Consider the following 16,296-nt stretch of genomic DNA (forward strand, 5'->3'; position numbering starts at 1 on the left):
TCTGGTGTCTGGGCCTCACGTGATTCCTGCATCATTTCCACTCCTGGTTATGAATGTTTTGCTGGGAATCACCATGGTGGGACGTTTTCCTTACGTTCACAGGCACAGGACTGTGCCATGATCCAGAATAGAAAGCTGGATAAAATAGAGATAAATTTAGCTGGAGAAAGCAGCTAAGGAAGGGGCAGACCAGGAATGATAGCCCAGAACATCTGAATTCAAAGGGTCTATATTTTGACTCATTAATGGAAACACTTGTGACCGGGAGAAACTGAGACCTTCTCACCGGCCTGTCAGCCCAGCTGGCTGAGAAAAAAGACATTCAAAGAAATGGACAAGAACCAAGAGCATTTGTTTGTAGGTTACTCTGATGTATTAATTCTACCTTTTGTATGTTTGTTGTTTATTTACTTCTAAAACAAAGTGCTTCAAAGAGAAATAATTCCTTAGGGTAAGATTGTCTTATTTAAAGAAGCTCTTTTAGTGTTTTGGGTACACAGGTTGCTAGTAATTTATTTGTATTCTATTCTGGGTAGGATCAGTTTCGATAGTGACTTTCTTTAAAGATAATTTTTTCCAGGACAGCAGGGCTGTTAAGTGAAGTGTTATTTTCACATTTAATCGTTTCTCTCTTAAGAAAAACCACATCTTTCGACTCTACTGTAACATTCAGAAATTTGATACCATCCTTATTGAAATTATAGCCAAATTCTGAAATATAGTCATGGATGATATTTTATAAAACAAAATCTATGGAAAATCCCTCATTTGTTCTTCTAGGTTACGTTCTTTTCATCTCGATTTGACAAGAGGGGCCAAGCCTCTTTCTACATCGTTCGATGTCAGCATGAATTTTCAGTGGAGCAAGAAAGTAATTTTAGTATCCATAATGACTTGCACTACAATTGGGTTAACAGCATGGAAAATAAATATTTAAGTCAACCTTCCCTGCAGGATTCTAAATACAGATCCGCTCGTCTCTGTGGCTCCACTGGCAGAAATGTTATGTTTCTTCAGCTTATGGTTTTTCAGAATTAGACTCAACATGGCTTTGCGTAGGGAAATAAATCCACATTGCTTTATAAAGGGATTTTTTAATTTCAAATTTATTATCTCCCCCGCCCTCCGAAAGCCTTGCACAGACTGTGGACATGGTTATTCTAGAAGAGTCCATCAGCCGTTAAGATAAACACCAGCCTGTATGCCCTGAAACAAATGCGTAGAAGACACAAAAAGACACAAGAAAGCGAAGCAAGAGAAGTCAAATCATCTTGCTGTTTTAACTCCTTTTTTTAGACTTAGCAAGGAATTTGTAGGGGGAATTTGTATGTGCAGAGAATATTTGCTATAAACAGACTAATGTTCCTTATTAATTCCAGTGAGTTCTGTCAGAATACAGGTTAGTTGATATAGATTCTGTGGACCAAAGAGAATATTTTCAGCTTATTGATTAAGAACTATACTCTATCAATCCATGGCTGCTTTTCTAAACAAGACCTCTAAGAAGTCAAATTATATTCCCCAAAACACAAGAGCAACCTGATCCCAGCCAGCCTTCAAGGCAGCTGTGATGTAGAATAGGCCCTCGATTAGATCACAAGTTCATTCTCCTTTCACCTCCAGAAGAATGCACCCAAAAAAATGGCCGGTAACATGGGTTACCTGTGGAGAAGAGTGACTGGGAGAGACTGGGACAGAGTTTCCTAAGCAAGCTATTGTTCGTTTTGAATTTTGTCTCATGGGACTGTATTCCCTATTCAATAAATAAAAATTTAAAAGTATTTCTGCTTTATTTGCTTCATGAAGACAACTGCGATTCCAAAGCTTTGACTCTATCAGTCTTAAAGGTAAACTAGAAAAATCTCAGTAAATAAAAGCCTGTACATCTCAACTCAGTCATCAAAGGCTTTTCCTTGCTGCATCTTAGGGAAAAAGAGGCAACTGTAAGTGGCTGACAAAATCACTCTATTAACTGAAGATCTGGGGCCTTATGCCCAAATTTCCCCATTCCCTGGGAGATTCCTTAAGAACACTTAAGCAGGAACATGTTTTTATCAAATGATTGCTTTACTAGGGCTGCTACCGATAATAATAGCTACCACTTTGCAACCCTGGGGAGCTTGGTCTTGGAGGATAGAGTCTGACTGAAGTTCTAGGCAGGTGAAAGGGAAAGGCAGAAGCCTAGAGGGCTACTGCCAAGGGGATCTGGAGCCATCTTCAGGCTCTTGCCAGCTGCTGGCTGGCAGGGCAGTTAATGGTGAAATGGTAGACATCAGAACCAGAATACTGTAGGCAAAATGAGAGGTCAGACTGGGAGGGGCAGGGACAGCCGTTCATTCATGCACACAAAAAAATGACACCCAGAGGATGAACCTGACAGGCCATGCAGGCAGAGGGAGACTGGTATAAGGAAACAGATCCAGGGCAGTCTAACGGGAAACTGAGCCCAAGCATGTGGGACTCAAGACAGAGTCTGGGGATCAGGAGCAAGGAGAGAGCCAGTCTGGCCTGCAGCGTCAAGGGGACAAGTCGGTCAGTCCTCAGGTACCTGGCAAAGCAAGACAGGCTGGAGTGACAGAAGCACTGGATTTCCTAAGAGTTACAAGCATGGGGCTGCAGTGCACAGCACTCACCAGGCGATTTGTTGCTGGAACTGAGGCATGAGATTAGAATGAGACCAGCACAGGGCACGCTTTATGGGCTGTATGGGGAGGAAAGGGTCTGCAAGTGGAGGGAAAGAACATTGGAAGCAGAGAGCCAGAAAGGAAGAGGAAAAGGGACAATAAAGGCATGCTTTGTCTTTGGCACGCACCAACAACCTAAAGAGTTTTCCAGATTTCCTTTATTTACTTGCAAACCACATTTACTTAAAAATATGTACTTATGTTGCATTTTAAGTTGTATGTATATTGCCATGTTGAAGGTTTGAAGGTATACTTCAAAGTATATCATGTAACTAGAGAACAAAGTAGGTTTCTGCTTAAGCTGGACCCTAAATGAAATTAAAAGCATAATTTTCTGCCTCACCATAGCAATTTTCCCAGCAGCAAAATTTCTGCTGCTGCTTAAAAGATCTGTAATCCTATAACTCTGTCAAGTAGACATGTCAGTTTTGGGGTGATGAAAATGTTCAGGAATTAGATAGCCGCGATGGTTGTTCAACCTTGCCAAAGTGCTAAAAACCACTGAAGGGTAGGTATACTTTAAAAGGTTTAATTTTATGGTCCGTGAATTTTATACCTCAGTTTTTGGGCAGGGGTGGGAGGGCAAGAGGCACATTCAGGTGAAAAGTCATAGTGAGGTAGAAGCTTAGGAGAGAGAAATGGATTTTATATCTGTGACAATCAATTAAAAGTTAGGACAGCTGGTCATTTCTGGAAGCAGTGACTTCCTTGTTTCTTCGAAGAGGTGTAAAGCTCCTGAGTTGGAGGATATGTGGGTTGAATGAATCGCAGCCATACTCCTAAACATGGAGTGAATTGTCTACATGTTCAGGTCAGATATACTCAATGGGCACCAGGGCTTGGAGCCCAGGACACAGCTTGTGACATCTGACAGTGCCCCTAAGCAGCTACTTCAGGGATATCCCATTTACCAAATTCCCCTAAAAAGTACCTTTCTGTGTGTATAACACAAAGTATGTGCTCATTTTACTGAGTCTGTGGCTGCCCCCTTAGGGGATCAGAAGCAATTAATACCCTTCGTCATCTGAAATACAGTCCAACCTCATATTTATCCTGTTTGCCCTTGTCATCAGCATTGCAACAATGCTCATGAATCCTTAGGCTCGGATGAATCCAGCTTTTTGACCCAGTTTGCATGGCCGCATGCAGTTTTACCACTTTGCCTCTTTGTTCTGTGCATGTACATTATACACAGAGGGAGACAGAGAAGGGTGGCATCTAAAACAGAGAAAAACATCTCAGAAGGGAGAGGTGTGGTGGTTTCTTTTAAGCAATTCTTCCTCAGTCCGCTGGGCTCAATGCACCTTCCCTAAGACTCTGTCACCCAGTGAATACATGGGGAGCATCTGATGTGTGTTATCCGGTGTCCACGGGGAGTGTTAGCAGGGCCCAGGAAGCAAGTCCAAGTACAACGTTCCTGTCACACATCACCTCAATAACACACTGGGACCTTCTCATCAACCTCAGCCTCCTCATAACCCCTTTGCTGGCCAGGGTGAGGTCAGAAAGGTCCATGATGGCTGTGTGCCCCACACCCACTCAGCTAGCCTGGGCTTTCCTGGGTTTGGTGCTTTCTTTATAAAGCTGCCTTCTATAATGGAGCTATTTTGAAGATGCATGGCTTCTTCCAAGCCATATTATCTCTGCGCCCTCCATCCGAGCACTTTCATATGCAGATGAAGCCCTCCCCTGGCTGCCTTTGTGACACTGGGCTCCAGCTGGACTGAAGGTCTCTTATTGCCTCCCAAGAGCTGTTTCAGGCCTCATTGCCCCTGTTTGAACTGTTCATATTGTCCAAAGTCTTCCTACTTCCTCCCGCTACCTCCACCTGCCAGTTTCTGTTTCCTGGTCTGGCTGATTTCTATTTATCCTGGAAGGCTGATTACTTACCACCTCCCTCAGGAAGCCATCCTGGCTGCTTCTGCTTCCTTCCTACTACTGCTGAGGTAGGGCCCATCTGGTATGTGTTTCATTCCACTCTAAGACCCTTGAGGGGAAGGTCTGTGACTCTGTATTCGAGGGCACAGCAGGGAACTTGCATGAATCGCAAGTGTGGCGTGCATACGTGGTTGTCTGTTTGGCTAAGCCCAGTTCTTCAGTTTCTGACATGACTGCTTGTCAACAGGAGTGTTTGTTGTTTTTTGCTCACACCAAGAATGCTGATCAGGAAAAGAACTTTTCTGTGGCAAACTGATAAGAATCTCTGGGTGATTATAGATGCCTGGGCTGCTCTGTTTTCTTTTGTTTTACTCAGATGGGCAGATTCAGAAATTGGTATTTGTCTTAGAATCATACCCTTTTGAACCAGAAGGGAACCAGAGGCTGAGGAAGCTTAAACAGCTCCTGCAGTCCTTCAGGCAACAGGTAGTGAGGGCAGAGCCCAGGAAGCCCCTACAACACCTTGCTTTCCCCGCTTTTTAAAATTCTCTGTGTGTTTAACAAGTTAAAAGGTAAGCAGGCCGGGCGTGGTGGCTCAGGTTTGTAATCCCAGCACTTTGGGAGGCCGAGACGGGTGGATCACCTGAGGTCAGGAGTTCAAGGCCAGCCTGGCCAACATGGTGAAACCCCATCTCTACTAAAAATACAAAAATTAGGTGGTGCGTGGCTATAGTCCCAGCTACTTGGGAGGCTGAGGCAGGAGAATCGCCTGAAACCAGAAAGCAGAGGTTGCAGTGAGGTGAGGTTGCGCCATTGCACTCCAGCCTGGGCAATAGAGCAAGACTCTGTCTAAAAAAAAACAAAAAAACAAAAAAAAACCTGTAATCCCAGCTACTCTGGAGGCTAAAGTAAGAGAATCGCTTGAGCCTGGGAGGTAGAGGTTGCGGTGAACCGAGATCACGCCATTGCACTCCAGCCTGGGCAACAAGAGCGAAACTCCATCTCAAAAAAAAAAAAAAAAGTAATTTGGTGATTCCCTTTTTGTTTTATCTAGTTTTATCCAGAAAGAGCTGTGTGGACTCTCTGCCTGACCTCAGTGTTCTTTTCAGGTGGCTTTGCAGATCGTTCCTCCGTGTACCAGTGAGAAGCATTATGAGCATCTGGGACGGTGCTGTAACAAATGTGAACCAGGTACACCTGCTTCTGAGCCACCTTGCATTGCCCCTCAAAAGTGGGTGAGGCTTTCATTATTTTTTCTGTCTGCCAGATGAAAAAAAGAAATTGGATAGACGCGTTATGGTAGTGGCAGGTGGTAATGTCTGTCACTCTGAAGACAAAAATCTTTCAATAGAGATTTGAAGGGATTTTAAAATCCCTTAGAAAAAAACAAAAACAACTTTAAAAACTGTTGCTTAATTTGGGCTGAAACACAATTTTCCAAAACACTATTTCTCGAGATGGCAAGAAGTTTTTAAAAACTAATATTTTAGCACTTTATGACTCAAACTCTCAAAATGTGAAATGCAGCTCTTATTTAAAATTGTTTTCACAGAAATTTTATTTTGGAATAACCACACTGGAATTGTTGCTGCTAAAAATTGCCTAAACCCTTGTCATACCTTTTTCCATATACCTGTTGAGGAGCAGAAGGTGGACTGGCTACCACCTGCCCCAAGTTGTTCTGCCAGAAGTGTGGCTGAGTATTTCTGCAGCCCCAGTGAAAGCCACAGTCCACGGGGCCCGCACTCTCTCATCATTCTGGGGAGGGGAAGGTGGGTTACCTTATAACAAGATATTTTGGATATTTCAGCTACAATTATTTATTGGATGTGCAGAACCAAGATCCAGTGATGGTCAAGTGTGTGTTGGATAGGCGGGTGGGGCGCAGCGTGACACTTGGTCAAACGAAGCTAACCATGAGCCGGTAGTAAGTGTAGAAGAAGTTAACAAAAAGAAGTTAACAAGAAGTTGCCTATCCAGATGGAAGGCAGAGGGGAGCGGGGATGGGTGATGAAGTTCCTCTTGCCTACCCCTCTTATTCCCTGAGTGGGTTCCAGGGAATCTTTCAAGTTCTGCGGCCCAGTTTAAAATCATCATTCTATTCCTTTTTTTTTTTTTTTTTCTTTTTTTCTTTTTGAGATGGAGTCTTGCTCTGTTGCCCAGGCTGGAGTGCAGTGGCATGATTTCAGGTCACTGCAACCTCCGTCTCCCAGAGGTTGAGGCAGCAATTCTCCTGCCTCAGCCTCCCAAGTAGCTGGGACTACAGTCACCTGCCACCACGCCTGGCTGATTTTTGTATTTTTAGTAGAGATGAGATTTCACCATTTGGCCAGGCTAGTCTCAAATTTCTGGCCTCAGGTGATCCGCCCGTCTCGGCCTCCCAAACTGCTGGGATTACAGGTGTGAGCCACCATGCCTGGCCCATCATTCTATTATTCTATTCCTTAGCAGACTTTTTGGGTGCAGAGGGTGGTTGGCTTTTTACTTAGAAGAATTAAGAGACGGCTGTGACCACAGGCTCAGCGGACCCAGGTGGGGTTATTTCAGCCAGCTGCGTGGCCTGAGGAGCCCAGGGTGCTGCAGTCACTGCATTGTGGCCTCTTCTCCTGTGTCATGTCATCTTTGGGGGGTGTCCTGGGATCATGGGCACCAATGATTATTGGTCCCATAGATGGGTGCAATTTTTGTTGCTGTTTTGCTTTGTGTTGCTGTTTTTGTTTGGTTTTTTGATGGTTGCATTTTTCTCCCTCATTTTTTTAAGGAAAGTACATGTCTTCTAAATGCACTACTACCTCTGACAGTGTATGTCTGCCCTGTGGCCCGGATGAATACTTGGATAGCTGGAATGAAGAAGATAAATGCTTGCTGCATAAAGTTTGTGATACAGGTGAGCCCGTCCTGTCAGTGTGTCAGTGGGAAGTGTAGAAACCTCAGACCTCTTTTTCTATAGAAACATTTTTAGAGGCAGCCAATGATGTTTCGTTTCAGGAACATGGAAGGAAGTTGTGACTACACATCCCAAGAAAGATGCGTTTTAGATCCCCAAGGCCTCTGTTAAAATTCTTCATTTAGAACATTTGTTCTGGAATATATTTATATTGCCATTTAATCATGGGACACATCATAGACTTGACATAATGTTTCCATAATGTTCCCACCTATTTTTGTGTGGTTTAATCCTCCCTGAAACCCTGTAGGTAGCCATACTTATCCCTTTTATTTTATTTATTTATTTATTATTATTATTTTTTAATTTATTTGAGACGGAGTCTCGCTCTGTCGCCTAGGCTGGAGTGCAGTGGCGCAATCTCAGCTCACTGCAAGCTCTGCCTCCCAGGTTCACGCCATTCTCCTGCCTCAGCCTCCTGAGTAGCTGGGACTACAGGCACCCCCACCACGCCCGGCTAATTTTTTCTACTTTTAGTAGAGACGGGGTTTCACCATGTTAGCCAGGATGGTCTCGATCTCCTGACCTTGTGATCTGCCCGCCTCGGCCTCCCAAAGTGCTGGGATTACAGGTGTGAGCCACCGTGCCCGGCCTATCCCCTTTAAAGATTGAGAAACGGAGATTCAGAGAGGTTGAATAACTTCTCCAAGGTTAACACGTGTGAAGCAGGACTCAAAACCAGCTCTGCTCTTCACCTTTTTCCTAAACTATAAATATTTTATTAACACAGTTTGATCTCCTTACCAGACTGCCTTAAGTTTCTTGCCTGGAATGTTTTTTAAAGTATAGTTTATTTGAAGGAATCAGGAACAAAATATGTCTCTTAATTCTCTTAAGAAACAGAGGTTCCTTTCTCTCCCTTCTTTCCTTTTTCCATTGAGCTCATTTGTCGAAGAAACCATGATGTTAGTCCTGTGGAGATTGCACAGGCCACATTTTGTTGGTTGCATTCCCTTGGTATCATTTAATGTATTTTTCTGTCCCTTATATTTCTTTTTTCTTTTTTTTTTGAGGTGGAGTCTTGCTCTGTCACCCAGGCTGGAGTGCAGTGGCACAATCTCGGCTCACTGCAACCACTCCCTCCTGGGTTTAAGCTATTCTGCTGCCTCAGCCTCCTCAGTAGCTGGGATTACAGGCACGTGCCACCATGCCTGGCTAATTTTTGTATTTTTAGTAGGGATGAGGTTTCACCGTGTTGGCCAGGCTGGTCTCAAACTCCTGACCTCAAGTAATGCACCCGCCTCAGCCTCCCAAAGTGCTGGGATTACAGGCGTGAGCCACAATGCCCGGCCTGACCCCTTCTTATAAATTGGTTGTTAGATCAATTTCTTATAAATTGGTTGTTAGCTCTAGAAGGCCAATCAGATTCTGCTTTGTTTTTTGTTTGTGGCAAACTTCATATATAATATAGTTCATACATAGAATATTAGAACCATGTAATAGCTGAGCATTCCTCTTTCTAACATTAGCAGCTGCTGATGGTCATGGTTTAGATGTGTTTCCATTAAGGGCTGCAGAAAGGTGATGTTCTGATTCTCTCATTTCTTTTTCATTTATTAGCTGGCATGCTTTATGAAGATAAACTTCCCTCATCAACTATTTATTGATAAAGTTACTGCATTTATCCTGTAGTGCAGTACATATAGAAAAGATAGAATAAATGCTTTTAACCTTATTTATCACTTTGCAAAACAATATCTTAATCATCCAGCATTCTCCCAAGGACTTATATTATGGAGCTATTTGAGGTGTTTTAGTTTCAGTCTATTGCAGTTATTGTTGCTGTTGTTTGTTTGTTTGAGTCTTGCTCTGTCGCCCAAGCTGGAGTGCAGTGGCACAATTTTGGCTCACTGCAACCTTGGCCTCCCGGGTTCAAACGATTCTCCTGCCTTGGCCTCCCAAGTAGCTGGGATTACAGGCATGTGCCACCATGCCCTGCTAACTTTTATATTTTTAGTAGAGAGGGCGTTTCAGCGTGTGTCCAGGCTGGTCCTGAACTCCTGACCTCAAGGGATCCCCCCGCCTCGGCCTCCCAAAGTGCTGGGATTACAGCATGAGCCATGGTCCCTTGCCTGCAATAACTGGTTGTAATGGTGCTCAGATTGTCACATTTCTATGAGGTGGCCCAAGGTGTTTTGATACAGCCCAGGCATCTATTGCTTCCATGCTTAGCTTGCACAATCCTTGTCTTAAACTACAATCAGACATTTCTCTAAGGTTTCATGATTGTTTTTAGAGGAACATTTTATTTAGTGACCTCAGTCTGGACTCTAGAGAAGACTCACTACTGGATTGATCCTTGTGTATAGAAGTTTTTTCCCCAATGGACAGAATTAGAGAATAAGTGTTTCTTTTAACACCGTAATTTTTCTAATGTGCTGGAGACAGCTGGCAGATTTTGGCTGGGGAAGGTAACATGGAAACTCCACTGAGCAGAAGCATCTGATCAAGCCTTTTTTATTTCCCACTGCTTAGTAATGACCTTGACTCATTGCTGTCTCTTGGAAATAAAGATTCATTCTGTCTACTGCCAAAGTTGATTAAAGCCAAAAATCTGGTACATTACACACACTATTTTAAATTATGTCAAAATTATTCATCACCACCCAGGCTTACATTCGGATGGGATCCTAGGAGTAGTTGGAATTTTCCAGAGAAGTGGCATGTGTCTGTGGACGTTCCCATGTGTTGTGGACATGTTTCTGCATTTTGGCCTTGATGTTGCAGAGCTGACTGGGGCCTTGGAAGAGTGGGCACTGCAGGAAATGGGGACTTCTCCAGGGTCACCAAGCTTGGGTCTATAAAGATTGGAAATAGGAAATGTCCCCTCCCTACTGGCTGTAACTTGAGACCATAAGAGACAGCGGGTTTCTGGTTTGTTGGCTTGTTTTTCCCTTGGAATTCCTATAAGTATTCAGGAATATAAGGTGCAGGGGCTGTTTGGACAATCCAGGTGAGAAGGAGCCCTAGAAGAGTACAAGGTCTGTTTTAAATAATGTTATTGTTTTGTATCATGTTGGGGGGTATGGGGTCATGCACGTATGTGCAGTTGACTGTGGTTATGCACAGTAGTTATGTTCTATAAAGTCACCGTGAACACTGAATTAGCAAATCCTGAGCCATTACTCCTAGTGGATTACAGGGTGAGGTTCCTGCAAGCCTCCAGTCACACTGTCACGGACTGATCACCACGTAAACTTGTTTCATGTGTGTTTCTGTTAAAGACACCTTATTTGATACATGTTGTTGATTCATTAACATTGCACTCATGGCCAACAGCACTGTAATTCACGCCTGAGTGAAGCTTCTCTAACACACTTATTTTCTCTGTAAGGCACACCACAGTTTTCTTGCACTTAGAACGCTAGACAGCTCTTCAGCACGACAGTTGGGGGCTGTTGTAAGCAGGGAAATCACCAACAAAAAGCTCGTTTACCTTCTGTGAGCTGAAACAAGAAGGCAGAGCATCGATTACCCAACCTCAGCCAGAAACCTGAGTGTGGAGCAACTCAAAATGTACACGGTTCTGTCCCTGAAGGACTGCAGAAGTACCAAGAGGATTGATTTTGGGGTGCAAATAAATTTTATTGAGTAGGTGAATTCACAAATATGAATCTGCAAATAATGAGGACTATTGATTGATCAATAATTTGATTCATATTTGTGTGTGTATGTAGTTTATAACAGATACGTGTGTGTGTGTGTGTGTGTAGTTTACAACAGATCAATTCCCACGTACCTGCATTCCAGAAAAACTGGAAGGGGCCAGGAGATTTGGAACAAGAAGGCCATGTGTTGTGAAAACAGAAACAAGCATGTTACCCTGAGTGCTTGAGGAGAGTTTGACTCCAAGCATGTCACTGGGCCTGGCTCTGTACCCTCTCCATGCATGTAACTCCACAACAACCCGTTTTCACCCTGGGATGCCTCAGGATCCTACGATGAATCCTAAACCTCCAGAAACCCTGTTCTCTAAGGTCCAGTCTTGCGTTAGTCTTATACATATGGTATTTGAATTTACAAAAAACGAGGAAGCTCAACTCTGTGACCCTTCTGCATTCGCCAAAACATTCAATGATCATCAATTCCCAAGTCCTTATCTTTCTACTAACATGAAAATTGACTTTTAAAAAAAGCCCACAAAACTCTTAATTATGAGAGAGAGAAGAACCCCCCCGTGACGTTTTCGTGCCAGTGCAGGAAGTGCGAGGAGGAACTTGGGACTTCTCGAGCAGTGTCCTGGTGATTCACTCTGCAGGCCTGCCAGGCGGGCTGCTGCTCTGGGCTGGATGTTGGATAGTGCAGTCGTGGGCGGTGTGTCTGGGCTGCCTGCCCCTCCCTGGCCACTGACCTGTCTCTTGTCTCCCGCAGGCAAGGCCCTGGTGGCCGTGGTCGCCGGCAACAGCACGACCCCCCGGCGCTGCGCGTGCACGGCTGGGTACCACTGGAGCCAGGACTGCGAGTGCTGCCGCCGCAACACCGAGTGCGCGCCGGGCCTGGGCGCCCAGCACCCGTGTACGGGTTGGATGTGTGCGTCTGTCGGCTCTTGCTGAGCCATGCAAAGCCAGCTTTGAGACAGTCTTGATAATAGCAGCAAGAAAGCTCCAGGGTGCTAGGCAGCATTGGAGGAACCTGAGGGATGGGGAAAGGTGGGGGCTGATTTTCCACGAGATACAGGCCCAGGCAAGACCTGAGAATGAATCCTCGGCTTAGGTTCTTCAAAGAGACTGCGAGCAATTTGCCTACATGCTCTGGCCATGGCCGGGGGTTGCTGGGGCTCCTCCATCCGTGGAAACCTGGGATCCCCACTTAGGAGCCAGCAGGATAGTGCAGGGGTGATTGGACGTTTTTGAAAAGTGTGCACCCATTAGAATTTTGGAAAAACCATGCATCCCCCACCCCAGCACGTTTTTAAGTTGACATCTAAAAAGTTTTGTTACAAGTTTGAAGAACTGATAAGGACTTAGTTACCAGGGAATTATAACTGCGATAACACTGAAGAAATGAATCCAGGGGAATGTAAACACCATGGCCATTTGTGCCCACTATGATTCATTTTTAAATGCGCTAATTGTATTTAACTATTGGACAGTTTACATAGTTACTTTCTCTCCTTTTGTTTCCTATCCATTCCACCTTCCCCATAGAATTTTATCCTGATACATTTTTTATGCTTGGAGGGTTTTTACTAATCACCTTTTCATATTTGAATATGTACATATTGAAAAATATGCACCTATTTGAAATCTTTATTTATTTTATTTATTTATTTTTTTGAGATGGAGTTTTGCTCTTGTTGCCCAGGCTGGAGTGCAATGGCACAATCTTGGCTCACCGCAACCTCTACCTCCCAGGTTCAAGCGATTCTCCTGCCTCAGCCTCTTGAATAACTGGGATTACAGGGATGCACCACCACGCCTGGCTAATTTTGTATTTTTAGTAGAGATGGGGTTTCTCTATGTTGGTCAGGCTGGTCTCGAACTCCCGACTTCAGGTGATCTGCCCACCTCAGCCTCCCAAAGTGCTGGGCTGGGATTATAGGCATGAGCCACCACACCTGGTCAAAATCTTAATTTTTAAATATTTACGTTGACTGAGGGTTAAAAACATTTCTTCTGGACCAAGTTGTCACTGCATTTATTATTACACAATTGGTCACAAATGAATATATCCTATTTTGCTATATTATAATCATAAAAGTAAAAACTTCTGACCTCCATAATGAGTGGGATTGTTTTTCCAATTCATATATTTGAGGCTAAATATTACTTCTTGCTAAAATGCAACAGCATTCGACATCAATTCTGTTTCTACTTTTTGTTTTTATGTATGTAAGTGCTGAGAAATTTGTTCACATAAATAACTGAATGGCAAAGGAAACACTTTGGTTATAGGTGTGTCCCTCAATTTTTTTCAGTACCTTCTGATTTATGTGGCCAAGCTCACCTACTGATGTGATATCAGAAGTTATTTTTAACGCTCTATCAGTTGAGAATTCAATTGTGTCCTTCAATTTTGTTGAAAGTAAAGAAATAGAAATCCTTTTGAGTTGAAAAAGTATTTCTTAGAGTAATTTGCTTTCCTGACTTCTAGGAAGTATAACAAAAGCGGTTTTTTCCACGACTTAACAAATGATTATTTATGCCTATTACTCATTCCCTTAGAGGCACCTGGTTTTAACCCAAAATACTTGGACAGGGTTGGGAGAATTAAAATATTATCCATTTCAATTCATATCAAGGAAAATGTCCATCACAGAGTCTAACTGACACTTTCGGTCTTTATTATCAAATGCATTGACTAAACCAGATGTGCTTTCTCTTACAAAAAGTCTGACTTGATTTTTTAATTGTTAAAATGGATCTCCCTATCATAGCCAACTCCCTCTGAATTCTGATTCTAAAATAGAAGAGGCCCAGAGCCTTTCCTTTAGGTTTTCACCAGCATGTCACATCAGGGATTCTATTAGACTTTCTCTCTGCCTTGTACCTTTGGAAATGAGTTCATTTTTGGACAAAATAGGTTGAGGATAGAGGGGAAACGGTAGATGAATGGAAATTTCACTCCTGTCCCACCCTGCATAATTTCAATTCAGAACAACTCAGCCTGATCGCAGCTGCCCCATTTCTATCATCCTGCTTTTGCCCTTCATAGAGCGGGAAAGGTGGGAACTGTGCTGGGAGACGCAGGAACTCTGCCATCCCCAACGTCCACTTGTCACCTCGTTCAGCATCTCAGAGGTTTGGCAGCATAGCAGCAAACTATGGGGTGGGTAAAAAGTATATCTTTTGTGAAATGGGAAAAGTGTGACTATGAAACGGAGCAAGGAAAGGAGCCTGCAGGATGCTTCTGGCAGGTCATATGGAAGTCAAGCTATGGAAATTAACACCCTTAACCCTTCGTATGCCTGTTAGCCCCCATCTCTTCGATTTTGAGGGCTTCTCACAACTCTAGATTGTGCTTCTCTTTTAAAAAGCTGTTCAAATTAGTGTGAGTTATTAGATGTCAACTGGGCTCTTCTTAATAAAGATTCAAGGCAAATCAAATTGCTAGGTGAAGGAGCGGGTACCCTACCTAGCCAGCCAAATTGCAGAAATCAACAGTATACTTCATACTTGACTCTGGACAAAGAAAATTTATTTCCTTTTTTTAGTGTTTTATTCATGAAAGTAAATCACAGAAGTGCTACTAATTTCAGGAGTAATTTGTGGTTTGGGCACCAGCCAGTTGCCTGATTATGATATCACATAGTAGCCAATGTTCTTCTTGGGACTTACCAAAGAATCATCTTGTGTGGATTGCAGTAGAGGGAATAGGCATAGGAAACCTGAGACATTTATTTTGACAGTGTAGTTTTTGAAGAATATGACAGTCAAGTCAGTTCACTAACCAGGATCAGCTCCTACTTTCAACACTGTTCATTAAGGAAGGGGTCTAAGATCCATTGTGCCACTGTGTTTATCAGTAAAGTTTTATTGGAACACACCCTCGTGCATTGTTTTTAATGTATTGTTGGACTGCTTTCATGCTATGAATAGCTGCAGCAGAGACCATAGGCCTGCAAAGCCTAAGATATTTACTCTATGACCCTTTATAGAAAATGTTTGATACCAACCCTTGGTTGCAGGGAAAGAGACCTGTAGGGTTCTTCCTCATCTTCTTTTTTTAACTGAGAAAACTTTGTTGACACTCTGATATTTGGACTGAGGAGATTAAGCTCATCAGAAGAGGTCAGGACAGTGACCTTGAAAGCAGTAATGTGTCTGCCATTCCCTGCAGACAGAGGCTGGGCTAGCTGGCAGGTGCATGGGGGAAAACAAGAGACAGATAGCAGGAGCAGTCAACATCGGCTCCCAGACTAGGAAACAAAGTGTCGGTGACCAGGGGAGTGGCTCAGAACAACAAAGGGTCATGACCAGAGCTAGCCTGACCTGGACATCACATACCAGTGTTAGTGGCCCGACATCAAGTCAGTTACCTTTCTGAGCGTGGTTCCATAACTCACTGCTGGGGTCAGAACTGCTTTGTGGGCCCAAGCCTGTGGGAGCTGAAGAAGTTAGACACAGGGGTGGGCACAGGGGTGGGAGGTGAGGGCAGAGAGGGGCAGCGCCTCACCTCCAGTCCTCTGGAGTCCCAGCCTGGATGATCTCTAAGTGACCTCGTTTGTTTTTTGTTTGTTCTGTCTGGGTTGTTGTTTTTTTTTTTCTCACAGTGCAGCTCAACAAGGACACGGTGTGCAAACCTTGCCTTGCAGGCTACTTCTCTGATGCCTTTTCCTCCACGGACAAATGCAGACCCTGGACCAAGTAAGTAACAACAAAGGAGTCAGAAGAGATGGTTGGTTTTTAAACAACTCAACCTCCACTGTCTCGTCTGGGTTGAAAACGGACGGATTCTGTTGGGTTAGGCTTCCTCTTGAAGCCACGTTCAAAATGGAAAAAGTCTGTCAATTCAGCCTGGGGAAAATAAACCAGTCAAACTAATTCTTCAGCCCTATGTGTGACAGGAACTTCGTGTGACTTTTTAGATTTGGTAATCTGTGACTTACGGTTGTAGCTTTTTCTAACCTTGTTTGGTTGAAAATGATTTATAACGTTTATTCAGTGGTCACGCCTACTTCTCCCGATTTCCCAACATCACTGATTTATTCATCCAGTTATTTGTGTGTGTGTGTACATATAGAAGCCTCCTGTTTATATAAATGTTTGCATGCTGTCAACATGTGGGGTTTTTTTTCACATATTATATCCTGAAGCTTTTTCTATATTAGTTCACCAGTTCATGATT

The 16,296-nt window shown here is 43.5% G+C and overlaps 1 protein-coding gene across 3 annotated transcripts in view; it reads left to right on the forward strand.

Annotated features, from left to right (window-relative positions):
• Positions 1-16,296, forward strand: part of TNFRSF11A (TNF receptor superfamily member 11a) — a 65,868-nt gene that overhangs the window by 17,159 nt on the left and 32,413 nt on the right. For 2 of the 3 annotated variants that reach the window (XM_034943906.2, XM_034943909.2), the window contains exons 2-5: positions 5,672-5,753; positions 7,324-7,449; positions 11,881-12,024; positions 15,722-15,815. In XM_034943906.2, coding sequence (XP_034799797.1) covers positions 5,672-5,753; positions 7,324-7,449; positions 11,881-12,024; positions 15,722-15,815 — 446 coding nt within the window. Of the gene's footprint in view, positions 1-4,919; positions 5,754-7,323; positions 7,450-11,880; positions 12,025-15,721; positions 15,816-16,296 lie in introns of those variants that run through there. The other variant, XM_034943907.2, reaches the window with a different exon arrangement.

Source organism: Pan paniscus, chromosome 17 (genome assembly GCF_029289425.2).
Source record: "Pan paniscus chromosome 17, NHGRI_mPanPan1-v2.0_pri, whole genome shotgun sequence".
Taxonomy (NCBI): Eukaryota; Metazoa; Chordata; class Mammalia; order Primates; family Hominidae; genus Pan; species Pan paniscus.